General features: G+C 57.7%; 4 protein-coding genes and 1 non-coding gene across 7 annotated transcripts in view; 2 read left to right on the top strand and 3 right to left on the bottom strand.

Annotated features, from left to right (window-relative positions):
- STX1A (syntaxin 1A) overlaps positions 1-2,612 on the top strand; it is a 53,966-nt gene extending 51,354 nt beyond the window's left edge. For 2 of the 3 annotated variants that reach the window (XM_057375531.1, XM_057375530.1), the window contains 2 exons: positions 1,589-1,699; positions 2,323-2,612. In XM_057375531.1, the coding sequence (XP_057231514.1) occupies positions 1,589-1,699; positions 2,323-2,400 (189 nt within the window). In that variant the 3' untranslated portion in view covers positions 2,401-2,612. Of the gene's footprint in view, positions 1-1,482; positions 1,700-2,322 lie in introns of those variants that run through there. The other variant, XM_057375529.1, reaches the window with a different exon arrangement.
- Positions 2,613-4,421: 1,809 nt separating this feature from the next.
- On the bottom strand, positions 4,422-11,623 carry BUD23 (BUD23 rRNA methyltransferase and ribosome maturation factor). The gene is made up of 12 exons (XM_057375527.1): positions 11,522-11,623; positions 11,393-11,430; positions 10,874-10,969; positions 10,589-10,671; positions 10,404-10,500; positions 9,250-9,346; positions 8,787-8,837; positions 8,150-8,235; positions 7,876-7,921; positions 7,275-7,333; positions 6,190-6,279; positions 4,422-6,071 (listed from the first exon to the last, which is right to left on the bottom strand). Exons 1-12 carry the CDS (start codon positions 11,567-11,569, stop codon positions 6,017-6,019), a joined length of 846 nt encoding a protein of 281 aa, XP_057231510.1. The 5' UTR covers positions 11,570-11,623; the 3' UTR covers positions 4,422-6,016.
- LOC130579042 (small Cajal body-specific RNA 20) lies at positions 6,712-6,847 on the bottom strand. Its single transcript, XR_008965943.1, has one exon. It is a non-coding gene; the product is annotated as a small Cajal body-specific RNA 20 (non-coding RNA).
- Positions 11,624-11,653: 30 nt separating the features above from the next.
- DNAJC30 (DnaJ heat shock protein family (Hsp40) member C30) lies at positions 11,654-14,082 on the top strand. Its single transcript, XM_057375532.1, has one exon. It carries the CDS (start codon positions 11,710-11,712, stop codon positions 12,334-12,336), a length of 627 nt encoding a protein of 208 aa, XP_057231515.1. The 5' UTR covers positions 11,654-11,709; the 3' UTR covers positions 12,337-14,082.
- A 5,682-nt stretch (positions 14,083-19,764) lies between these two features.
- VPS37D (VPS37D subunit of ESCRT-I) lies at positions 19,765-22,917 on the bottom strand. The gene is given in 6 exon segments (XM_057375502.1): positions 19,765-20,663; positions 20,799-20,881; positions 21,404-21,575; positions 22,417-22,727; positions 22,730-22,807; positions 22,914-22,917. Coding segments are annotated over 6 exon segments (1,152 nt in total). The 3' UTR covers positions 19,765-20,159.
- Between the last annotated feature and the right edge of the window lie 1,704 nt (positions 22,918-24,621).

A 24,621-nucleotide genomic window follows, 5' to 3' on the forward strand; every position in this document is an offset into this window, starting at 1 on the left:
CCCTTGCCTGGGTGCGTGTTGAGAGGAAAAACAACATCTARAACCAGCATGGCTCCTAGTGGGGCTGAGCTGGACTCCCTGGGGCTGAAGCCCCCCACCTGGCCCAGGGTGCTGCATGCGTGGCATGGGAGAGGCGGTGAGGGGCTCTGAGGGAGGTCAGTGGGTGGCTGCCGTGCAGGGGGAGGTTTCTGTGTCTTCTCTGGAGCCCCAGGCCCAGGTGGGTGAGCTCAGGGCGACCCTCAGCTGTGCTGCCAGCCTGTGGCACCAGTCCCTTCAGGCCAGGCAGGTGCTCCTGTATCTTTGCTCATGCCCCTTCTTGCCTGCCATGCTGCCATGGCCTGAGGAGACGTCAGTGGCAGGTAAAGGCCCGCAGGTAAAGGCCCGTGGTGCTGCATGCTCTACTCTGCATGGCTGCTCCTGCATGGCTGCCGCTCGCATGGTGCTGGGATGGCCACTCACAAGATGGCAAGGGTCACCATCACAAGATGGCAAGGGTCACCAGCGCACAGTGATGTTGGTGCTCTGTCCTGTCTGCTGTGGGGGGGACACGTGGGCAATTATGATTCCCTACCCCGCTCTAAGGGCTGGATGGTGCCAACAGCCTTGTCCTGTAGATGAGAAGCTCGGAGCTGCTGTCACTTGGAGCAGAGGCTGCAGGAAGGGGAGGCAGCAGGGCTGCCAGCTCTGCTCTGCCTCCGCGCATGGCACAGGTGGGAAGAAGAAAGCGCAGCTTTAGGCAAAGAAGGGAGCAGCTGGTGGGGCTCAGTGCTCAGCACCCCTGAGCCTCAAGGTTTGTCCTCCCTGTGCTCTCCAGCATTAGTTTGAGCTATGGACATTTTAGAGCTGCCAGCTATGAGTCCATGGTGCTGTGGCCCCAGTTCCCTCCTTGCCATGCAGGAGGACACCGGGCTTCAAACCTCCCACTCCTACCAACCCTGTCCAGCTGGCTGTTTCCCTACCCAGACAGGATAGGGCCAAAGGAGGTGAACAAGGCTGGAGGAGCTCGCCCCAATCCACACCCACAGGAGCTTCCACCCCCAGCCTAACCCTGCAGCAGGGGCAGAGCAGGGCAGGGGTTCCCGMAGGGCCCTGCAATCCTGACTGGCCTTGCTCTGGACCCTCTGCTGTCAGTGTGATGCTTGTGCAGATCGGAGCAGTGGTCCCTGGTCCCTGCATGTGCATGGTTTTGTGAGCACCCGACGTGGTGCTACTGGTGTTCTCGCTCCCTGCCATGCTTCTGGTTTCAGCAGCATGTGGTGAGATGCTGGTGTATGTAGATCCTGTTGTGGCTTTGATGTCACCTGACATATTGGACAGGTCAGCRCCAGGACTGGGCTGGGGACTYGTTTGTCCCTCACCCTTGCATGTCTCCCTGCTGGGATGTGCACAGAGATCCTCTAGGATGGGGCATGCAGTCCAGAGCYTGCACCCCAGAGAACACCCAGTGCYCACAGATAGCTGATGGTGCCTCTCTTCACACAGGGCTGCTGGGCAAGGCAGCATCCACCTGGAGCCAGGGAGCAGCGGAGCAGGAAGGAGCTCATGTCTGCACRCGCACGGGTGCGTGGGCTGTGTCCTCCCTCTGCAGGGAGAAATGATTGACCGCATCGAGTACAACGTGGAGCACTCGGTGGACTATGTGGAGCGGGCCGTGTCTGACACCAAAAAAGCGGTGAAGTACCAGAGCAAAGCCAGACGGGTGAGTCACGTCTCTGGCTGGGGCCCATCTGCCACTGCCTGCACAGCTGACGCCTCCATACTAGGGGCAGGGCACCATGGCACCCTGCCTGCCCCTCTGCCTGCCCCAGACAGCCTGGCACAGCTTTGCATTATTACCCCACACCACAGGGAGCAGCCCAGGTCCTAAGGGTTGTAYAGCTGAGGCAGAGATCCCAGCACAGACTGTGAAATTTGACAATAAGTGGGGGTRCTGCTTGCAGGGAGGCAAAGGGACAAGCATGCCCTGGACCAGGCTGTGAGAGCCATGTCCCTTGCAAAAAGCAGGGAAAGGTCATGGTCCAGCTTAGACCCTGAGCACAGTGCCAGCTGCCTGGACCCATATCAGCTTGAGGACCTGAGGGCCACCAGCTCAGCTCTGCCAGCTCAGGGCTGCGGCAAGAGCAGGAGTGCCCATCCCTGCCCAGGACTGCCAGAGCCCTTTTGGCTTCCAAGGTGCTACTCAAAGCCCGTCACGGGCAAAGGGGAGCAGGACAGACTGCTCGTCTGCTCCATTCCAAGCTCCTGGGTCCATCCTGCCCCAACACTCACCATCCCCTCTCCCCTCTCTCCTCTCTCCCTACTGCTGCTGGGACACCTGAGCAGAAGAAGATCATGATCATAATCTGTTGTGTGATCCTGGGTATCGTCATCGCCTCCACCTTTGGCGGCATTTTCGGCTAGACTCACCCCACAGGACTGTTTGTGTGCGATGGATGGAGCCGCGCGTGCCATGGGGCTGCAGCCACACTGGAGCAACCCACGCAGCCCCGGAGCCTCCCAGCAGCATTTCAGTTTCTAATGCATGGTTGTTTGTGATGCTGTGTGTGCGGTGCGTCTGTGTGGAGGGAGCTCCAGCCCCGGGGCGCTGGCGGGGGGCAGGGGAAGGTGATGGGTGCAAGGGGGACTCCTAGGGGGGGAACCCAAGCTTTCATCACTGCTCCAGGCGGGGTGGCTGGCTGGGACTAGGTGGGGGGCAGAAGTGCCCTTGGGCACTGCTGCTTCTCCAGTGATGGGCAGTCCGTGTTAGTGGAGGAGGAGAGGCATCAGTGATGGGTGTCAGGGGTCCTTGGGAGTACAGTACCTAGTCAGCCTCCCCAACTTRCCCATCATCTCAAACTCTCATGTCTGTCAGCCGCATCTATGCTTGCAAACACCTTCCCTTGGGCCACTTCTCTCCGGGGCCCTTCCCTAGGGGTGTGCTCTGCCCRGCCCTGCCTGGCCAGTGACTGTCTGGATCTGGGGCTCCATCCCTGCCACTGGTTCGGTGGCAGGGTTGTCCCTCCCTACATGGGCCCTCACCCCAGTAGAGTGCCAAGGGCTGGAAGGTGGGTGCAGGTGGTGAGTGCCTGATGGAACAGTGTGGAACGAGTAGCTGCTGCTTAGGGCCATCACAGTTCCCTGGGGACCAGGAACAGGCCACGTGGGGACCAGTGCTGCTCCTGGATGCTGGCCTGATAGGRCAGGGTGGCATGGGTGGTATAAGGCTGCTCACTGTGCACCACAGCCTCATCACTGTGCTCTCAGCCCTGGCGCACGGTGGTCCTGGTTCCTGTTGCCCACAGGCCTGGACTCTGCCTGCCGGGGTTTGGGGCTGTTCCTGATGTCTGGAGCCCCCAGCAGCACTCACCTGCAAGCAGGGCTGCTCCAGCCTTGCTTTGCCATACCCAGGGCCAGGGGTAGGAAGCAGTTTCTCCTGTTGTGGTCCCAGGAGCAGCCCTTGATGCATCCAGCCCCCTGCAAGCAAGGAGCAGCAGCCTTCCTCTGCCTGTACCCAACTCGTTCCTGAACRGGCAAGCGCCTGTTTGCCACCTCCTGGCACCCTGCCCTTCTGCCTAGCCATCCAGTGAGGCCCTTGCTCTCAGGGGGTGCTGTGGGATAACCTGGGTGCCCTGTGCCCTCTGCTGCACCCACATGGATGATGCTGTGGAGTCTTAAGCCTGCTGGCAGCTCAGGGGCATCCAGTGCTGCCACTGCCAGTTTCCCTCAGGCTGGGGACAGAGCTGTGCCCTCACCTTCCTCTGGAGACCCCAGGGCTSTGGCTGGCTTGTGCACATGCCAAAGCACCACAGGGGAGTCCCAGTATAAGCCAGGCTCACTGCCACACTGGGACAGGGGTTGGCTGTCAGCAGAAAAGGGACGCTTGGACCAGTATTCCAACCTCGGGCAGCGTCACCTCCCAGCTCCCACCAGAACCAGAGCAGAGCTGTTCCCCAAGCTGGCAGGGTGCTATGGTTCAGGCGCTGGCTGTGTGTGGTGTATGGTGCCCCCAAGTGCAGGGGAAAGGCAGTGGCTGCAGCCACTGAGTACCACTTCCCCCATGCCCAGCCCAGCCCAGCCCAGATCAGCCCAGCAGCAGCCCCGACACGGCTCCTCCTCTGCCACTGTCACCGAAGGTCCCCCCATAGAGCCCTTTGTTGCATGCAGCTGCCCTTGGGAAGTGGGTCCAGCCTGGTTCCTYGCACTGCCCAGTCCAAGCCCCTCAGGGTGTGGCCACGGGAACATCCCAGACCAGAGCCCACTTCTTTCACAGTCCCACACTGACCCGTGTGAGCTCCAGCACTGCAGCCTGTGTGCACTGAAGGGCTTGGGGCACCAGGACCGTACAGGCAGGGGCASGAGAACGGCAAGGGCAGGGTCTCTGCTCCAGAGGGACATGTCTGGCTGCAGGAAAAGGGAGCAGCCATGATCCTGTCCCTCAACAGCTCCCTGCCATCCATGCTCACTCTGCCAGGCCAGCAAGAGCCCTGGGGCCCCTCCAGGAAGCAATAACACTGGGCAGGCAGGAAAACCCTCCTCCCAGGYTCCTGCCCTGCACCCATGCCCACTGCTAGCACAAGGTGACTTTTTTTTCTTCCAAGCAGCGGCTTTAGTGGCACAAGTGCACCTGATATCTGGACTGTGGCACCCCTGTCAAGGCACAAGGCCAGGAATGGCACTGGGGGGGATTCTTGGCCCTTGCTCCTTGTTGGCACCACCACTGCCAGCAGCACCCCCAGCAGCAGGAGTCAAATAGGGCCAGTCAGGGCTGCTGGCACTTYGCTGGGATCCTGTGGGCAGCTGTGGTGCTGGGCTCCGAGGCAAGGGAGATGAGGAGCAGGCTGCCACGGCTGCCCCAGAGGCAGGCTCACACTGTCCTCGCTGTGAGGGGAGGGTGTTTTGGTGCAATAATTACCCCTGCACTATGGGAAGCCCCATTGAGTTCCTTTTTACCTACCTGTCGTTGCATGTACAGACCAAATCACCAAATGTGGTTGTGCTTTGGGAAGACATTTCACCTTTTCTTTCCAGCCCCCAACCTCCACCCGCTTGTCCTTTGGGTTCCACCACCTCTGTTCCAAGTGCCACCTGCCCTCCCTGTGCTGGGAGCGTGTCAATGCAGTATTCCACGAGCAGTGTGGGGCATGCACAGCTTGCACTCGAACTGGGGATTGGGTTTTTTTTGTAATTAATGTACTTGAAGGCTTTCCGAGCCCCCCCCGTGGAGTTCTACTGTTGCTGTACTGTGAGCTAAGTGTCCTTGTTTTCTATGTGGATCTTGACCCTGGCTTGCTCTGTCTCACTGGGCTGGACGACACTATATGTTGCCTCTCTTCTCCTTCCCTCTTTCCCTCCCTGCTAGCATCCCTTTCTTCTCCCAAGGCTTTGGGTGCAAAACAGCTTCCCATTTTGTGGAATTTTTATGTAGAATAAACATTTGTAAATGTAAAGCTCTGTGTGGCACCTCTCCTTGTTTCAAGGGGTGACAGGGGGTCCAGTCAGCACACTAAAGCAAACAGGGTGGACTTGGTGCCAAGCACCCACAGGAGCAAATGGTTACTGGAGTAACACTTGTGCCAAGAGGAACTTTGTCCTCATGGATTTACACTCTGACAGTGTGGATCCTCTGCAGGCAGAGGGGAAGCTGGCAAGGAATGAGGTACCATATTCCCACCTCAGTACTCACAGCACCGAGGGCAGGATGCAGGAGACCAGCAAACACTTCCAACTCTTTGACACTTTAGTGAGGAGCTGGATATCACATCCTGGCTTACCTAGAGCTCAGCTGGCTCCCTGCACTTGGGAAGGTAAGTTACGGCACTGCAGACACTCAAGTGGCCAGAGCACTGTCTGCACCTTCACCAGGGAAACAGGGCTGGAAGTTTTGGTGTCTGGCAAACTGAGCCAGTTTGCACCTTGAAGAGCCACAAGTACCAGTCARCAAGTCCTCCTAGATGTGGGGTGCCATCTGTGCCATCCACAGGAGGCTCACTGAAGGCAGCCACATGCCACCTTCCAYGCCAGCAGTGTCCAGAGCAGTTCAGAAATGAGGACGGCGCTTCCGACCSGTGTATTTCGTGTCTGCCCGCACCTCCCTGTGGGAAAAGAACAGCTCAGGTCATGCTGGGAGGGGATGGGAGCAGGTTTGTGGCAGGAGTTTGGACGGGTGAGAGCAGGCCAGACCAGCCTGAGGCAGGACTCAGCTGAACTCACTTGCCCTGGCGTCGTCTACGCTCYTTCTTCTCCAAGATCCAGTCTCGGCTTTTCTTCACAGACTTGCCCTTGACATTTCTGAACCGTGTCCTGTGGGCAAAGTGGACAGCAGCTGGAGAGGAACTGAGGCATGGGGACACATTCCTCTGCCCCAGAGGATTGTCACCCAGAAAGGGATCACAAAAGTAGTGTGTTTCCCTCCCACCACCCCTGGACAAGAGGCTCAGCCAGCACTGGAGCAGGTGGCCGAACTCCAAACAGTGGAGAAGGCTGATTCCAGCCCTGGCTCAATGCTGAGGGATCCTGACCTATAAACTCAAGCAGCCCAGCACACCCCCATCCCATGCCCCATGTATGCTGCACTCTGGGCTCTTAAAGGATTATGGGCTCATGCACAACCACCTTCCCTTTGTCTGCTCTACTCCAAACAAGGCAAACAAAGTCAAGCTTCCTAAAAAGTTCCCAGCTCTGCTACTGCCCTCAAAGACCAAGTACCCCTTAGACTAAGTGAGCAGAGAACAGCAATGTAAGAGGCAGGAAAACATGGCAGCCACAAGCTCCTGGCAGGCATGACAACTTTCCTCTGGTTTTTGTTCTCTGTCTCTCCCACTGGCTGCAAGAGGGGTTACTCTCTGCACCCTTCCTGTGGGAAGAGACCTGGCCAGCAGCAGAAACACCCAGGCCACAGCTAAGCAGAGCTGAGCAAAGACCTGGACAGAAGGAAAAGGGAACACCAAGACTCAGGCACACCAGCCTGCCTCCATCATGAGMTCTGTAAACACTCCCACACTGCTGACCCCAGGTGGAGAACCCAGTGCTGGACACAAAGTACACCTGATGGACTGCGCAGGTGCAGCTCTAGGGTAAACACCTACAGCCCCTTGGAAGAGCCCTGGGAACTAACCAGTTTTGTTCCCTRTGTCCAGGCCCTTGGAAAGACAAAGCAATTCTCTACTGGGCTGCTAAGAGTCCTCCCTGTCCTTTCTCTCCCATTGCTTCTCACACAGCAGCACTATGGTCCCCAGCAAAACAAAGCCCCCCACTCCCTGCAGGGRAGAACCTGCAGCTTCACCCCCACACGATACCTCTCATTGGTGAACTTTGCCTGAYGCAGCTCTTCATTGGCACATTCGGTACCAAGGCCCTGGAAAGCAAAATTGGGAAGTTGTGTTCTCCTCTGGACCAGGCACAGCTATTAGTCAGCCCATCAAAACCAAGGGGAATGCAGGGATCTACAAGGAGAAGAACCAGAGCAGGAACAAACTGGTCTTCTAGAAACCACAGCAAAAAAACCAAATGTCAGAGGAAAGGCTTTAAACTGAAAGAGGGAAGGGTYAGATTGGATATTGGAAGAAATTMTTCCCTGGAAAGGTGATTGGCACTGGTTGCCTAGAGAAGCTGTGGCTGCCCCATCACTGGAAGTTTTCAAGGCCAGGTTGGACAGGGCTTGGAGCAACCTGGTCCAGTGGAAAGTGTCCCTGCCTRTAGCAGGAGGCTGGWACAAGATGAGCTTTAAGGTCCCTTCCAACCCAAACTAGTCTATGAGAGCAGGGCTTGGTGACTGGCAGAAAATTTATAAAGTCACATCTGCACATACACAGCTGTGTGCCTCCCACACTGCCCACAGCTCTTTCACATCACCCAGCAACCAGGACAGCATCTCTGCTGACCCATGGAGGTGCTCACCTTTGGTAATGTGCCAGATGTCCCAACAAAGAGACAGAGGAAGAACCTGAAAGAACAAGAATAAAGAGCATGAAGCTGGGATTCAGCATGTGAGGGACTCATGGCAGTCCCCAGGCAAGACTGAGATGGTTTATAACAGARTCAGATCTAGGCTGTAACCTCTGTCCAGGACTGTGTAATGAGAGAACACAGGTCAGAGGGAAAAGAAAAAAAAAAAAAAATCACTGCTAAACCCAGGCCTCACCCCAAACACACAGACAGACCCAGGACTCACTTCTTGGCTTTGGCGCTGTTGGGGTAATCAACCACCATTCCCCCTGTAAATCCAGCTCTCATGGCTTGGGCTGTGATGAGCTCCAGCTGGGAAGAACAGCAGGTGCAAAAGTTAATTAGCAGTCATCCCCCAGGAATGCTCAAGAGACCTCTGGAAGAACCACAGCTGACTGGGCATTCCCAAGGTGGATTGTTTCTCCTCCTGTTAAGCTCCACCCCTATCTCCTAGTTTTGCAGTACTATCCAGACACCAATTTGCTGCTTTTGTTGGTTGTCCCTGCTCCTCAGTCTAGTTTGGGCTAGCTGGCACAGCAGACTCTCTAGGAGAGRGATACTGGGCTGGATTTTCCAGACCTTAGGAATTACAGTGCAGTGCTGATGACTACAGCCAGTCTTAAAACCCAGATTCACATCATGTCCCACCACTTTATGGCGCAGCCCAAGACAACCTATGAAACAACAGAATTGCACAGGGCATCATCCTTACAGGTTATTTTTTGGGACTTTTGAAGAGTGTTATAGCTGGCAGGCAGGACAGAGAGACAGACTTGATGTGGAAGAACACGATGCATCCAGAGCCAACAAAATCACATGGTTTTTCTGCCTGTACCCCTTCCCAATTGATTGATGGCCTGTACCTGCTCCGAGTTCTCAGGGTACAGCTGCAGCACAGCTCGGGATCCTCGGGCCTGCCGGAAATAAAGCTGGTCACACAGCTGTCTCAGTGCAGGTAATCCCTCTGGTCACCCCATCCTAGCCCAGACACAAGCGCTCTTCTCCCCAAAACCTCTGGGACAAGGCTCCCAGGAGAGCTGCTCAGCCCACAGAGCCAGCGAGGCACAGGTGGGGTCCCCCTCCCAGGAGGACCACCAGGAATCACAGAATCATGGAACTGTTAAGTCTGGAAAAGACCACCAAGAACATCAAGTCCAACCTTGATGAGAAGCAGCAGCAGGAAAGAAGGTAAGCAGCAGGTTCTCCTGCCAGTCCTACTTCAGAGCAGCATTTACTTAAAACAACATGACTTGAAGTATCTTGCTAAAAAGCACCAGTGAAGAGATAAGAGCAGCAGAGGSCTGGTTGGGAAAGGGTAGCACTTACCAGGGCAGTGTAAAGGGTGGAGAAGAATCTGTAGAGGCGTTTKGGGGGACTGTGTGATTTCTTGTCAGCATTACAGAGCCACTGCACTGCAGAAATACTGAGGAGGAAAATAAGATCCCMAGAACATTAAGTCATTGGTTCCTTCACAGAGCCTGCCACCTCCCTCTGAGCTGAATTCCAGCACTAAGCATGTGCTGGGCCTCAAGGAAATKATTTAATTTCCTCTGTAGTTTTGCCTTCTGTTTTGCAGTTACACAAACCCCTCTGGGGACTCATTATGCCAAAACTTGACAAGGTACRTAAGTTAAAGGACAAAAGCATTGCCAAACATCTCCTTTAGTCCAAGTGCTCAAATYATAGAATGACTGAATGGTTTGGRTTGGAAGGGACCTTAACACTCAGCTTGTTCCACCCCTGCCATRGACAGGAACACCTCCCACTAGACCAGGTTGCTCTAAACCCCGTCCAACCTGGTCTTGGGCACTCCAGGGATGCRGCAGCCCCAGCTGCTCTGGGCACCCTGTGCCACAGCCTCACCACCCTCMCAGGGAAGAATTTCTTCTGTATATCTCACCTGAACTTCCCCCCTTTCAGCTTGAACCCATTACTCCTAGTCCAATCACTACAGTTCCTGATGAGAATTCAAGAGCTCAGCTGTGTCCCTTGCCTGGCCAAGCACATTTCTCCAATGAGCAATCTAAAACAGAGCTTTTGCATCAGCAATGGACACTCCCTGCTTCTTCCCAGCACCTTCCTGAGCTGTTCTCTAAGCAGAAAAGTCCTTCTGTCCCCTTTATCAYACAATCAACCACCAAATCCTTGATTCAGGGACTGACCTTTCTAAGCAATGCTACCTACTTTGTTCTCCTCCTTGGTGCAGGTCTCTGCRACCCTGACAACATCCCCAATTTTACTTCATTTCCTTCAACGAAATTCCTAGCTCATCTGCACAAACAGAAAAGCATCACTTGTTATACAGCTGTCACAAGCTGCTTCTACCATCCAGAATTTTGGAGGTTTGTCYTGGAGTGATTGAGCCAAGTTGCACAGAGCAAAGAGAGCAGCTGACAAGGCCTGTGATTTACCAGAAGTGCATCATGTGTATTGTAGTTTTGTAGAGCATCAAGAGAGTTCAGTYACATGCACAGACTCACCTGATACAGCCATCAAACATGCCAGGCCTGAAGGGAATGCCATGACCCACATCTGCAAGAAGAAGGTCTCCTTCCACCTCCCTCTCCACAGCCACATCTGCACACAACAGAGCACAGCTCAGGCAACCAGCTCCCAGCTTCGGGGCCTGAGGCGACATGGGGGTCTCAGTGGAGTTTGTGCTCACCCAGCATAGCACGGCTGATGTCCATGCCAATCCAGTAGTGACCCTCCTCTGAGATGTAATCCCCACTCAGCCCTGAGCCACAGCTGGAGGGAGGAAGAGGGAAAGCATGGGGCCAGTCTGAGGGTGCTGCTGGCCGGACACAACCAACATTACAGCAGCCTGCCCCTCTTCTTCAGCCCACAGGAGAGACAGTGGTGCTGTGAGACCAAGCTGCCCCCTTGCCCTGTGCACCCCTCCAGTCCCGGATGCTCCATGTGCCATAGAACCGGGCACAGCCCCGCTCACCCCACGTCCAGGAGGAGGCACGGATGGTCCTCGGGCAGCCCCAGCAGCTCCACAGCGCGCTCCGACATCTGCGACTGGATCTCCACCACCCGGGAACTGAGGCACAGGCAGAGCGTGGGCAATGGGCAGCAACCCCACAGCGACATCCCCCCACACCGCTAGAACCCACAACGCCTCACGGCAGGACCTGCCCACCCTTCCCCTCACGGCAGGACCTGCCCACCCTTCCCCTCACGGCAGGACCTGCCCACCCCTTCCCCTCACGGCAGGACCTGCCTACCCTTCCCCTCACGGCAGGACCTCCCCACCCCTTCCCCTCACGGCAGGGTCTGATCCTCTCCGCTCCACTCCGCGGGGCCGGACCGCTCAGGCCTCACGGCAGGGCCCCCGCCATTCCCGGCAGAATCCAGGACCGTCCCCGGTGGGTCCCCCCGACGCCCGCCCCATAAGGAGACCCCTCCCCGCCCCACGCCAGGCCGTGCCCGGCCCCGCAGTCCCGCAGCGCTGCTTCCGCCATACTTCTGTGTGTATTTCCGCGCCTCGGTCTCATCGTAGAACTGTAACGAGAGAGCGGCGGGAGCGGTGAGGCCCGGACCCTCCAGGAGAGGCCACCGCAGAGGTGTCCATTTCCCCTCCATCCCCCCTCACCAGCTCGGGCGGCCCGCGGTGCTCMGGCCGACGGCCGCTGCCCGCCATGCTGCCGCTGCGTGACGTCACTGCCACCCGACCAGCTGTCTGCTACGTCACTTTGCCGCGCCGCGCTCGCTGCCGTGCCGTGACGTCATTTSTCGGTGCGGCGGCGCCCGCGATGGCGGCGGGCGGGCTCTGAGGCCCCGATGGAGCCGGCGGCGCTCGGGCGGCTGCGGTGGCTCCTCCCCGCGGCCCCGCGGCCCGGCTGCGGCCCGCCGCCGTCCCGGGCCGTGCAGACGGGTGGCGCTGAAGTCCCGCGGCCACGCCGCAACCTCTACGAGGTGCTGGGTGTCCCGTCCACGGCGACGGCGGCGCAGATCAAGACGGCGTACTACGAGCAGTCGTTCCGGTACCACCCCGATCGCAACGCCGGCAGCGCGGCCGCGGCCGCACGCTTCGCCGCCGTCAGCGAGGCTTACCGAGTGCTGGGCAGCGCCGCGCTGCGCCGCAAGTACGACCGCGGGCTGCTGAGCGCCGAGGAGCTGCGCCATGCGCCCCGGCCCTCGGGCCGCCCTCCCGCCGCYACCCCGCCACCGCCCCGCGCCCCCGCTGCCCGCCAGGGGACCGTCCCGCYGCTCTTCAACTTCGACGCCTTCTACCGTGCGCACTACGGGGAGCAGCTGCAGCGGGAGCAGCTGCTGCGGGCGCGGCGGGAGCAGCTGCGCCTCCGGCGGGAGGAGGCTGCGGCWCAGGGACGCCTTAGGGCCCTCTCCGATCTCTCGATCGGACTTTTCTTCTTCCTGGGTCTTGCCATCCTCTACAGCCTCAAGTGACAGCGGGGCCGCGGTGGRGCTGGGAGTGTGCCCTGCTCCCGCYGTTGGCAGGCACYCTGTATGTGCTRCTCAGGCTGTGGCATTTCACTCTGCCAGTCTGACCTTCAGGGACGGTGTATGACCAGCAGGCTCCATGGGCTGTGACTGATCCTTCTGCCAGCATGACCTTCAGACACATAGCACGCCTGACTGGCACAGGATGTGACCTCTGCATGCCCTCTGTGCACTCTGGTCCACAGGCTAGGCTGTGCTGTGCCRCCAGCATGACCTTGCAGAGATGGTGCAGGAACTCTGCAGGCTCTGATGTGCCCCTTCAGCCAATATCATCCGAAGACACAATGCCTGGCAAGTGAACACGGTTCCTGGATGCTGGACTGGGATGTGTCTCCTCCTTTGGCACAGCTGTGTGACCTTGGTGTGYCCCAGGTGCCTGTTGTGAGCCACAGCAGAGATTAAAGGTTGTCGGAGGTGGTKTGTGCTGTGTGTGTTCAGAACTACACTTACTCATGTTCAGGTGTGGCTCTGGTTTTTGCTGATCCCAGACCTGCCACCTCTGTACTGTCACTTCTGCTGGTACTGCATCTCTGCAGAGCTTTCAGAATGTTGATGTCCAAACTGCATCATCCTGCTCAGGGTGGTGCATATGGAAGTCTTGGCTTCAGAGATGAAAAATTAAACCCGAGYCCATGGTGGCTCATGTCCTGGTCAGTGTGTGACATTTCCTGGAGGTGCAGGCAGAACACTTTGGTGTCTGAAGTCCTCTGTCCTGTCTAGGCTTGCCAGGAATTTTACACCAATTGCTCCCTCTCATGCTTTTTGGCCATGGTGCACCTGTGAGCACCGAGTGCAATTCTCTGTCTTTTATGTGTATCCAAGCATCATTTGCACAAGTGTATTAGCCTATTTAAATACTGAAGTGTTTTAAGAACTAAAGATTGTGTTTCTCAGAAGCTTCTCTCTCCTCGGGTGAAGGTTCACCTGTGCTATTCTGCTGCTACCTGGAGGCAGAGAAGCTTCATGTCAGTGGCCTGAGTGTGCCAAAGACTGTGCACCACTGGGTTTGCTGTCAGTGGGGTGTGCAGGAGCCAAACCTTTGTTGCCTCATAACCCAGAGCCTGGGTTGTGTTTTGTCCCACCACAAGAATGTTAAAAGTGAATGCCCTGTGTTYTCCACTGCGGAGTTCTGTGACCCTGATTGGAGCTTGAGGCAGTGGCACAGCAGGGACCACTGTGTCTGCTGGTTGTGCAGGATTGCTCTCTGGCTGCTCTTGAAAGCATTGTGCCACTTCAGCTTCATACTAGAGGCTGCTGCATGCTTGGAGTAAATCCAGCCCAGGGGCAGAGYGTGAGCTTTCCAGGATCCTCGCTGGCTGCCAGACTATCCCTTTGCCTGGGATTGCAGCACTCAAATGTCATCGTGGGAGAAACAGGAGCCCGGTGTTCACTGCTCACAGAGGGAAAGTCTGGAGTTGTGGCTCTGGCACTTGCTGATGCTTTTTCATGCTCATCTTTATTCTGTAAACCACATCTCTTGAAAGATCAGAGGTAGCTTTTTTGGCACAATTTGGCAGGAAACATTACTTTCCAGGCTGGAAAAGCTAGAGATGTCCATAGGAAGCAGTGGGCAGGCACTAGGGAGTGCTCTAGCTCCTCCACAAACAGGTGGTTTGGGCAGTTCCTGCTACTGGTTCTTCCTCCTCAGGTCTCCATGATGTATCATGAAGATTAAAAACATCCAGCCATAAATGTGTGACAAAACGACACATCTTTATTTTGGTGGGCCTGGGTGGTGTAAATTCCTTGCACTTGCTGGAAAACCGGGGTGGGGCACAGGCAGGCGTTTCAYATCCTGACTTCAGCCAGTGAAGAAAAGGGTGGGGAGGGAGGTTCCGTTTCCCTTGCTGGGAAGGGTGGGCATGCAGCCTGCAGTCAGCAGGGCAGGGTGGCCTCTCTGGACCACCATGGCCTTCCCTGCTGCTGCTGGATGTCCTGTTCTGGGCTGCCTGACTCAGGGRTAGCTGTGCACTGGTGACCCCCTGTGCCCTGCACTCGCCTGCTGCCTGGCCAGGTGCCTAAAACTGTCCAGTGTCACCTTTGCCCGAGTCAGGCCTGACTGCTTCTCTGCTCTGGGAAGGACTTCAGGAGCTTAGGCAGAAAGTGCCTGCAGCTAGTCCAAATGCAGACTGCCTGCCAGCTCCCAGCACACYRCAGTTCTGCCTCTATTTCTCCTTGTGTCAGCAGTGTCATTGCATTCTTGTCGTTCCCCAGTTGTTTCCCTGATGGAGAGGTGCCAGAAGCAAGAGGATTTCATGCTGCTTTCCTTTAGCCAGGTGAGCACAGCCTGTGTAGATGTCAGGGGCTGTGAACTGTACAGGGTAGGAAGATCAGCAGAGGGTAAGGCTCAGTATTCCCTGTGGCCTTGGCTGTGTTACTCCTTGGGGAACAGGATGCATCCTTGGGGATACTGACACACATAGAGGGTTGTTCTGTAGGAGTAGGAGCCCACCTTCCTGCTGCTGGGGCAAGGCAGCCATTGGCAGGGGGTACAGCAGGGAGCAGCTTCCACTCCCAGGTCCTGCAGGCTTTTGCTCCTTTGAGGAGGTGTCCAGTCCCTCAGTAAGAGACTGCAGYAGCAGCTGTCCACAGCCCCTCCTGGCCCACACCCCTCACCATGCCCTGGAGAAGGGGAGGTGAGGTGGCAGTTTCAGCGTCCTCCCATGAGCATCCTGATGCCTTTGCTGGGAGGAGTGTGATGTTCACAGTAGGGATTTCTTCCTCCTCAATCTCAAAACCACTGGGGCCATTTTTACACGTTCTAGCACATCCTAACCCTCACTTCCTTGCTCTGTGGCTYCACATTTCACCTGCCTGCAAGTGATGTATCCATGTTGGATGCTTGTCCTTTGCTCCGTTACCCCTGGCACTGGGTTTTGCCAGCCKTGTGTCACCAAAAGGAGCTGTGTGAGGGTGAGTTGGTGGTTGGGCCTCAGCTATCATCACCCCATGCCAACCCATCCAGGCCCGGACTGCTCTACCCTGCACCTTTACCCTAGGGATTATTCTGGCTTCTTTGGTGTTGTTCATTCCCACCCTTGAATCACTAACAACAGACATCAAATAGAAGCACCTAAATCCGAGTGGTTAGCAGCCCCTTGGTAATTCGATACTGTGACAAACTAAGGAAATCTAAAGCTCCGGGGAGACTGAGAAAAACTTCTTGAAGCCTGTCGAGGCCTTGCAAGCTCAGTACTGACCCCACTCCTCACTCCTACCCCAGCCCCTTCTTGTGGGCTGACATCCTCATAACTGCAGGTTTGGGGTGCTGAGCTGCTCCACTCGGTTTGTGGGCACTGCATCCTTGGGGTGTGGGGTCTTCAGTGCCTCACCAGGACTTCCCTCCTCCTGGAGTAACTGGCCTGTTCTTTGGAAAGGAGGGGGTTAAACCTGGCTGTTGGCAGATCTTTGATGGTGCCACCTGGGCTAGGACATGAGGGGCAGGAAAAGGGAGCTGCAAGCTGGGGAAGCAGAGTCCTGAACAGCCCCAAAAGGGCAGGTCTGGCAGGGATGGGGGTGAGGGGACAGTCCCTGGGACAGCCCCAGCCCTCACCTGTGTGGGCAAAACTCTGCACGCCAGTCCTGCTGCTGGTGGTTCTGCCCTCCCAGGGAAGGGCTGCTACGGTTGGCAGCACCCGAGGACAGGAGGCAGCTCCCCCTCCCTTCAGCAGCATCCCCTGCGGCCACTCCTTGGTTAATAGAGTTAATTGTTAATAGACCTTCCTCCCTCCCTGGTGCCTGTACCCGTGGCCCCAGCTGGGGCACCCTGTCACTCCCTTCCTGGCTGGCCCCAGTCCAGGTTTGTACCCCTTTTGCACCCCACTGCCTGGGGGTTGTGGCTCAGGGGGTTTCCTGGGGAGGTGGGGGGCACCCCTTTTCTCCCAGCTATTCTGGCCCTCCTGGGCTGGGGGCTGCTCCATATCCAGCTGGCTTTAACAGAACCAGGGATGAGGGGCACCCCCAGCTCCCTGCCCAGGTTTGGCTGTACACCAGCTGGCAGAAGGGCTGGGCTGGGCCCAGACTGCCGCCTGGCACAGCAGAAATGAATGCAGGTGCACACCTGGTGGCAGCCCCTCCTCCTCCTTCCTGGGTTGAGTAGGAGCAACTTACCCTCCTTGACTTCATTCTGCAGGGCAGGGACAGGCAGGGAGAGCCCTGTGCAGATAGGAGGGGCAGAGGGGGTCACCTTTTTGCCTGCTGTCAGCTTCTGCCTGTGAGCCAATGTGCCTGCCNCCTCAGCTATCATCACCCCATGCCAACCCATCCAGGCCCGGACTGCTCTACCCTGCACCTTTATCCCAGGGATTATTCTGGCTTCTTTGGTGTTGTTCATTCCCACCCTTGAATCACTAACAACAGACATCAAATAGAAGCACCTAAATCCGAGTGGTTAGCAGCCCCTTGGTAATTCGATACTGTGACAAACTAAGGAAATCTAAAGCTCCGGGGAGACTGAGAAAAACTTCTTGAAGCCTGTCGAGGCCTTGCAAGCTCAGTACTGACCCCACTCCTCACTCCTACCCCAGCCCCTTCTTGTGGGCTGACATCCTCATAACTGCAGGTTTGGGGTGCTGAGCTGCTCCACTCGGTTTGTGGGCACTGCATCCTTGGGGTGTGGGGTCTTCAGTGCCTCACCAGGACTTCCCTCCTCCTGGAGTAACTGGCCTGTTCTTTGGAAAGGAGGGGGTTAAACCTGGCTGTTGGCAGATCTTTGATGGTGCCACCTGGGCTAGGACATGAGGGGCAGGAAAAGGGAGCTGCAAGCTGGGGAAGCAGAGTCCTGAACAGCCCCAAAAGGGCAGGTCTGGCAGGGATGGGGGTGAGGGGACAGTCCCTGGGACAGCCCCAGCCCTCACCTGTGTGGGCAAAACTCTGCACGCCAGTCCTGCTGCTGGTGGTTCTGCCCTCCCAGGGAAGGGCTGCTACGGTTGGCAGCACCCGAGGACAGGAGGCAGCTCCCCCTCCCTTCAGCAGCATCCCCTGCGGCCACTCCTTGGTTAATAGAGTTAATTGTTAATAGACCTTCCTCCCTCCCTGGTGCCTGTACCCGTGGCCCCAGCTGGGGCACCCTGTCACTCCCTTCCTGGCTGGCCCCAGTCCAGGTTTGTACCCCTTTTGCACCCCACTGCCTGGGGGTTGTGGCTCAGGGGGTTTCCTGGGGAGGTGGGGGGCACCCCTTTTCTCCCAGCTATTCTGGCCCTCCTGGGCTGGGGGCTGCTCCATATCCAGCTGGCTTTAACAGAACCAGGGATGAGGGGCACCCCCAGCTCCCTGCCCAGGTTTGGCTGTACACCAGCTGGCAGAAGGGCTGGGCTGGGCCCAGACTGCCGCCTGGCACAGCAGAAATGAATGCAGGTGCACACCTGGTGGCAGCCCCTCCTCCTCCTTCCTGGGTTGAGTAGGAGCAACTTACCCTCCTTGACTTCATTCTGCAGGGCAGGGACAGGCAGGGAGAGCCCTGTGCAGATAGGAGGGGCAGAGGGGGTCACCTTTTTGCCTGCTRTCAGCTTCTGCCTGTGAGCCAATGTGCCTGCCYGCCCTGGGCAGAAYCTTGTCCCCAGTCCCAGCTGGCCTRTRAAGAGCCTGGAGCTGCCAGTGGCARTGGGCAGGCAGATACCCCTCARTCCTGAGGGATACAGGGTGCACCAGGGTGCACAGATAACCCCTGCCAGGATCATCACATCTGTAGGGTCCAACCACCCACCCTGGGCCAGCTAGTGTGTGCTCTGAACTGGTCAGGACCAGCTCTAGGGTGAGAGGAATCTCCCCAGAGCAGGGGCTCWCCTGGCCTGGYAGCTTCCCAAAGGACTGCGTGCCCRGAGTGCTGCAGGGCCCCTCTGGACCAACAGAGCCATGGCAGCACAGCTTACCTGGGTGCTTAGACTGTCCCTTCTAGTGCTGCAGCTCTCATGGGACGCACTCATCTTCCCCAGGCTGCAGAGGCAGTTGCTCAGCCTGAGACTCCACACTTATGGGGGCACTGTGGGGACTCAGTACATGCTCGGGTCCAGAGCAGTTTGACCTGGAGCTGGTGACAGATGTACACAACCTGGGGCTGCCCAGCCCTGGGGAGTCGTGCAAGGCAGGCACTGCCTGGGGAGACACGCTGGTGAAGCCTGACTAGTTTTTGGGTGCCTTGGCTCCTCATGCACTGTCCCATGTCTCAGTGTTGTGCCTCATCTCCTGTGGCAGGACAGCGAAAGCCCACCAGCATTGCTGGGGCTCGGAGCACAGAGCACAGAGCCTGACTGGCAATCAGGCCTTTCATTGACAGGCTGAGCCCAAAGTGGGACTTAGGAAACCAGCAGGTGCTTTGTGAAACCCCACGTATTCCAGTGACTACCATCTCCTCACATGCCAATAGTCACAGTGGCTGGTCCCCTATTTATCCTAGTTTTAAACCTGCTTTAGCTGGTAATACTGGAATATTAGCCATAAATGAGAGCTGAAGTTTGGCATCAGGCCATGTACCCTCAGTGGGGGAGGGTGATTAGCTACTGATTTTTATTTTAAGTTATTTTGTAGCCTGAGCCAGGGCCTTTTGCCGCTTGGGATGATTTCCAAGCAGTCTGCGTGCCAGTGGCAAGATGCAGGTTGGGCAGGCAACTGGGAAGGAAGGAGGAAAAGAATACAACCAGAGAGGGTCTGAAAGCACAATAAGAGTCTGAAACCAACCCAAAAGCTAAAACCAGCACAACAGATATGCCACAGCAGGGAACAAGCACCCCAGGCTGCCTAGGGGTGCCCAGAAGGCTGCAGCTGGCAGAACCAGGCTGTCCCCTGGGGGATGGGGAACACCACCCTCTGTCCTCACTATTCACTGTGTGATATCAAGGAAAGGCACAGAAGAGCCTGGGATGAAACAGGGTGAGAGCTCAGGGCTCCTGGTTTTATTCCAGTGAGGGCTGGTGGAATTGGGGATGTGAATAAGGAATGACAAAGGCACAATGGCCCCTGAGGGGATGGGACAGGTGGGCACAAGTACAGGCTGATGTGACCAGTGACTGCCAAGCCATGAGCAAGCCCAGCTGGCCACAGGGTGTAACCCTGCATGGGGTGAGGGCTTTGCTGCTGGCTCAAGGCATCTCTGAGCACCAAAAGCCTTCCCCATGTGCAGCGCCAAACTGGTTCCTGGCACCTCTCTTGAGGGAAGCACACACTCATGGCAGACTCTGCACCCCTTGCAAGAACTCTCAACTTCCCCAGGGAAGTGACGGCCTGARCCAAGTGCAAATGAAAGGTCTGGGGGCTTCTCAGGCTGGAGGGCCCTCCTTGGCTGCCAGTCACCTCCAAAGCTGGCAAGTACCCCTTTGTAAACCTTTCCCCMCTGCSKGTCCCATCCTGCTGTTCACAGCCAGAGCCAAGGGACACAGTATGCAAAGAGTACACACAGAACACGGAAAGAGCCTTTATTTAGGAACCATGTGGCACCCAGCGCTCCCATGACCTTTTCCCTGCTGTCCCTCCCAGCTAACCCCACTGACATCCCTACAAGCCACCCACCCCCATCTCCTGTCACTGTTGCTCTTGCTGTGGATGCAGAGACTTCCCCCAGCAGCTCCCCAAATTTAGGACCTCCTGCCCACCCATGGCACCTGACCCAAGCAAATACCTCCATCCCTCTGTGAGCACCCACCCCTGTGCCTGCCCCACAGACCTTTTGGAGCTGTGCCTACACCAACCCCCACCCCTCATGCTACCTGCCCATGGTGTTCCTGCACAGCCCCTGTAGAGGCACAGGAGCAAGGACATCCCCCATCCCTGCCTTGCTACCGGTGTGGAGGCTCCTGCTTCTGGTGTTCTGGCTGCTGCTGCCTGCGGCCAGACTGGGGACTGAGCACAGGGATGTGTCCAACGAGACGCAGGGGAGAGCCCAAGCTGGGAATTTCGGAGCCAGGAGATGCTAGCTGCTGTCCCAGGGCTGGGAGATGGTGCTTGGGRGGTGCAGCTGGCACGGGAAAGGGCACAACAGCCTCCGAGGGGATRAGCAAGGCAGGCACAAAGCCGTAAGAGAGATCAAAGGCTTTGGGGGCTGCTCCACTCTGCAATGGGGCAAGGCAGGCTGGTGCCAGGCTAGCCGGGGCACCTGGGCACCCTGCAGGGCCCACAGGGTCCCTGGCCACCTGGTCCTTCTGCACACGGTCCTTCTGCAGCAGTTCCTGCAGCTTCTCCAGCTGTGTCCGGCAGATGTGGGAGCGCGTGCGGCTTTGGCAGAAGGACTCCAGAAAGGTCTCGAGGGGCAGGTCCTGGGCCAGGAACTGCTTTATCTGTGCCTGTGGGATGGCAGTGGGACAGCATCAAGCCAAGACAGCTGTGGGASCAGGAGTACCCCCCGGACTCTTCCACAGGCCCTGACATATGGCCCTGGTGAGGAAGGGACAATAGCACAGGGGTCTCAGCTAACTCACCTCTGACTCTGCTTCGGAGGCATCGAGCTTGGCTTGGAGCTGGCCCAAGGCGCTCTGTGGGCTCCACTTCTCCAGATAAGCCTCTGTGTGTCAGAAGGGGATGGGGCTGCCAACCTTCCCCTGGATGGCCCCACTGCTGGGGTTGCTGTCTTTCCCATCCCCCAGCATCAGCTCCCTTCCTCCTTGAACTGAAACACCCCCAAACACATCCCTGGAGCCACCTGCACACCGCGGCTTTCATCTCACCCTGGCACAGGCTGCCCACAGAAGCTGTGTGTGCCTCATCCCTGTAATTGTTCAGGGCCAGGTCTGACTGGGCTTGGAGCAACATGGTCTAGTGGAAGGTGTCCCTGCCCACAGCAGAAGGTGGAATGAGATGATCTTTAAGATGCCTTCCAACCCAAATGATYCTGTGATTCAATGATTGRTCCCAGCTAAGGATGAGCTTTTGTCACAGAGAACATCTCCCACCACTCCTGATCATGGCCAGACCATTTCCCTGGAGTAGGTTCAAAGATGCTGAGCCCACCTGGACCCTGATATTAACAGGAGTCGCTCTGGGTGTGCCAAGCTCTGCCCTAGCCCATAGGCTGCAACCCACTCACCCAGGCGCTGCTGCTTGTCCCAACAAGCCTCTCGCATCTCCTGCAGCTCCTGGTACTTGATGGCCAGGGAAGCTTTCCCATCCTCCAGCCGTGGGCGCAGGGACAGATTCACCCTGGCCTGGGTGCAGTTTGAAGCCAAACACATTTCCCGCTCCAGCTGTAGACTCTGGAACTGTGGGAATGGGATTGGGGCCATGCATGTCAGCAATGAGAAATGGGCAGAACCAGTCAGATCCAGCACCTTGCTGGGCGGCAATCGGTGTCCATCCAGGGCGAACTCTCCATTTCTGCACTGTCTCCATCCCTCTGCTTTGCCTGGAAAGGGGGGGCATCCCGGGGAAAAGCAACGGCTGGAGCCGAGCTACGCAGGGTGGCTCAACCTGACCATGGCAAACCTTAGCTGGCTGCCCAGCCCCTCTGCAGGGAAAGGGCTCGGCAGAGGACATGGATGTCACAGAAGGGACACGCACCCTTCCCTCGCTGCGCACACACCGTCTGCACTCGGGGGACCCAGGGAAGACGCTAAAATCGGGCCGAGGCGATTCAAGAATAACCTGCACCCGCTTCCGCAGCGAGCCCGGGAGAGCGCGGGGCTCATCCCGGCTGCGGAAAACGAGACCRGGCTGGAGGGCGGGCGGAGGGCCGGGGCCTCACCAGATCTCGGGGATGCGGGGGCAGCGGATGGGATTTGGTGGCTCCGGGTTTGGTGGCCAGAGGCTTCAGCACCGGGAGCCCCGCGCAGCCGCGGTCGGGACGCCCGAGCGGAGGTTCCCCCGCCCTGCCGGTGGATTCTGCGGCTCCTCCAGAGCCCTCGGGATTACGGGTGTCAAGATAAGGGCAGCGGGCGATGGGGCCGGCGGGGGATACCCAGCCCCGCAGCGCCAATGCCCGGGCCGCTGGCGGCTCCACCTTGCGGACCGGGACGGCCCCAAAGGAGCGAGGGCTGCACGGCTCGGGATGCACCTGCATGGCTGCGGGACACCATCCCCCCGTCCCCAAACCCCCGGCCGTACCTTCCTGCTGAGGCGGGCGGCGCGCTGCAGCCGGGGCTCGTCCTGCAGCAGAGCCCGGAGCTGCGCCGTGCTGAGCGCCCCGAGGCGGCGCGGGGAGCCGGGCGGCGCCGCGGGTCGGGACATGGGCCGGGGCCAGGATCGGGATCGGGATCGGGATCGGGATCGGGATCGGGATCGGGACAGGGACCGGGACCCCCCGCCCGCGCCGCCGGGAACCGCTCGCGCCGCCTCGCGCCCGCCACCCACGCCGGTCTTAAAGGAGCCGCAGCGGAGCCCGGAGCGCTCCCGTTCCGCACCGCGCCGCCCCTGRGCCGGGGGACACAGGCGCTGCTCCCGCTCCGCGCAGCCGGCGCRCCCCGAACCCTCTGTGAGCACACTGCTCCCCGCTCCCCTCAACCTGCACCCCACTGCGCGCACTCTGCACCCCACTGTGTGCGTYCTGCATCCCGCTCTTGTACATCATGCACCCACTGTTCGCAGCCTGCTCCCTGCTGCACCCATCCTCCGCCCCGCTCTGTGCATCTCTGCACCCCGCTGTGCAGCCCGCAGCCCTCWGTGCGCGTCCCGCACATCGCAGTGACAGTCCCACGTGCCGCCACCGCGGTTTCGCCCGTAACTGCCCGGCGCCGCCCTGTGACAGCCTGGAGCCCTGTTACCCATCCCAGCCAGGTGGGAGCCCTGTGGTAYCCTGTCACTGGGGCACCCTGTCACGGGTGGCCCCTTTCATCCCAGAAACGCTGTCCCACTGGGACCAGGAACTGCCACCACAGGGTCACTAAATGTTTGCAGGAATTCAGAAACCTACTAGAAAAATTCTGGGACCCCCCCTAACAGCCATGTCTCCTGGCTCTATCAGCTTCTGCCCCAGACACAGGAGAGTTACTCTTCCAGCCAATGCAAATGCAACCTGGAGCTGCCCTGTGCATCCCCTCCCCATGATGGGATGCCCATTCCAAGGCAGGCACAGGTTGTATGTGGAGGCCCCACCAGTCCTTCATGCTCTGTTCTGGGGGGCTCTCAGTGCCTGGTGCTGGAGGCTCTCAGTGGGTCAAGTCAGTCCCAAGAGATGCTTCCAGTAGGAGTAGYCCTGAGCTCACTTTTTCCTCTGATGTCCCCAGGTGCAGGTGCTCCCCCACCTCTGCAGTTCTGCAGCCTGTTCCCTGGAGCAGTGTCAGGCCCTTTCTGTCTTGGACCCTCTGCTTATTTCTCTCAGCATTTTCTAATTTTTCAAACCTCTCTGGATGGCTCCCTGTGCCTATTGGACTCTGCAGCTGGTGGGCCAGGGGTAGGTTTTCCCTGAGCCATTGGTCCTGGAAGTGAAACTCATGGCTGCTACTGTGCTGCTCCAGGACAAAACCAGACAGGATTTATGAATACCAAAGTGCTTCTCTGATAGTCTGTCCTAGCAGTACTGAAATGATCATGGGACAAAGGACCTCTTAGGGACCCTGTCCTGCAGCCTCACAACATTAGCTCGCTCTGGACTTTTCCTGGCAAAGGTTCATCTAAATCTAATCCACCAGAATTTGGATATGGTGGTCCCATTCCTGTAACTAGGTCTCCTAATTCAAGTGGAGAATTCCTCATTTCTAACACTTAGCCTACTTCTCCTTTACTTCCATTTAAGCTGATTGCTTCACGATCACAGCAGACAGATCTACGGATGGCTTTGAAATCCTGTTTCTGCAGGATCAAAGCACGGCAGTGCAGACAGCCAGGCAGCACAGAGCAATCCTGACAGGTGCATCCTACTAGCAGGAGMGGGACCTTGGCACCAGGACATTGCCACGGCTTCTGACTCATGCCTGTGAGYGTGATGATGATGTAGGATCAGTTCTCCCACGTGCACACCCCCGTGCAAATGACAGGGCTTTTATCACAGTCTAACTGGGTTTCATTTTTTTTGCATCCATGAGAAGCACTCAAGGCTTTCTCTCTCTGGGCTGAGYAACATGGTKTAGTGGAAGGTGTCCCTGYCTGTGGCAGGGGGGTTGGAATGAGATGGTCTTTAAGGTCCCTTCCAACCCAAACCAGCCTGTGATTCTATGATAAGCCTCAAGACTCCAGTCCTGGRACCAGACATGGGATTTCTTGGGTCTCGGGGGAGAACATCAGAGGTACAGAACAGATGTCTTTACTGAAGAATGAGCTCAAGCAAGCATGTTTATTGGATGCTTTACCAGACACTGGAAATTTGGGGCATGC

This window comes from Malurus melanocephalus, unplaced genomic scaffold, assembly GCF_030028575.1.
Source record: "Malurus melanocephalus ecotype Western Australia unplaced genomic scaffold, MMel_1.1 scaffold_251, whole genome shotgun sequence".
In the NCBI taxonomy this organism is placed as follows: domain Eukaryota; kingdom Metazoa; phylum Chordata; class Aves; order Passeriformes; family Maluridae; genus Malurus; species Malurus melanocephalus.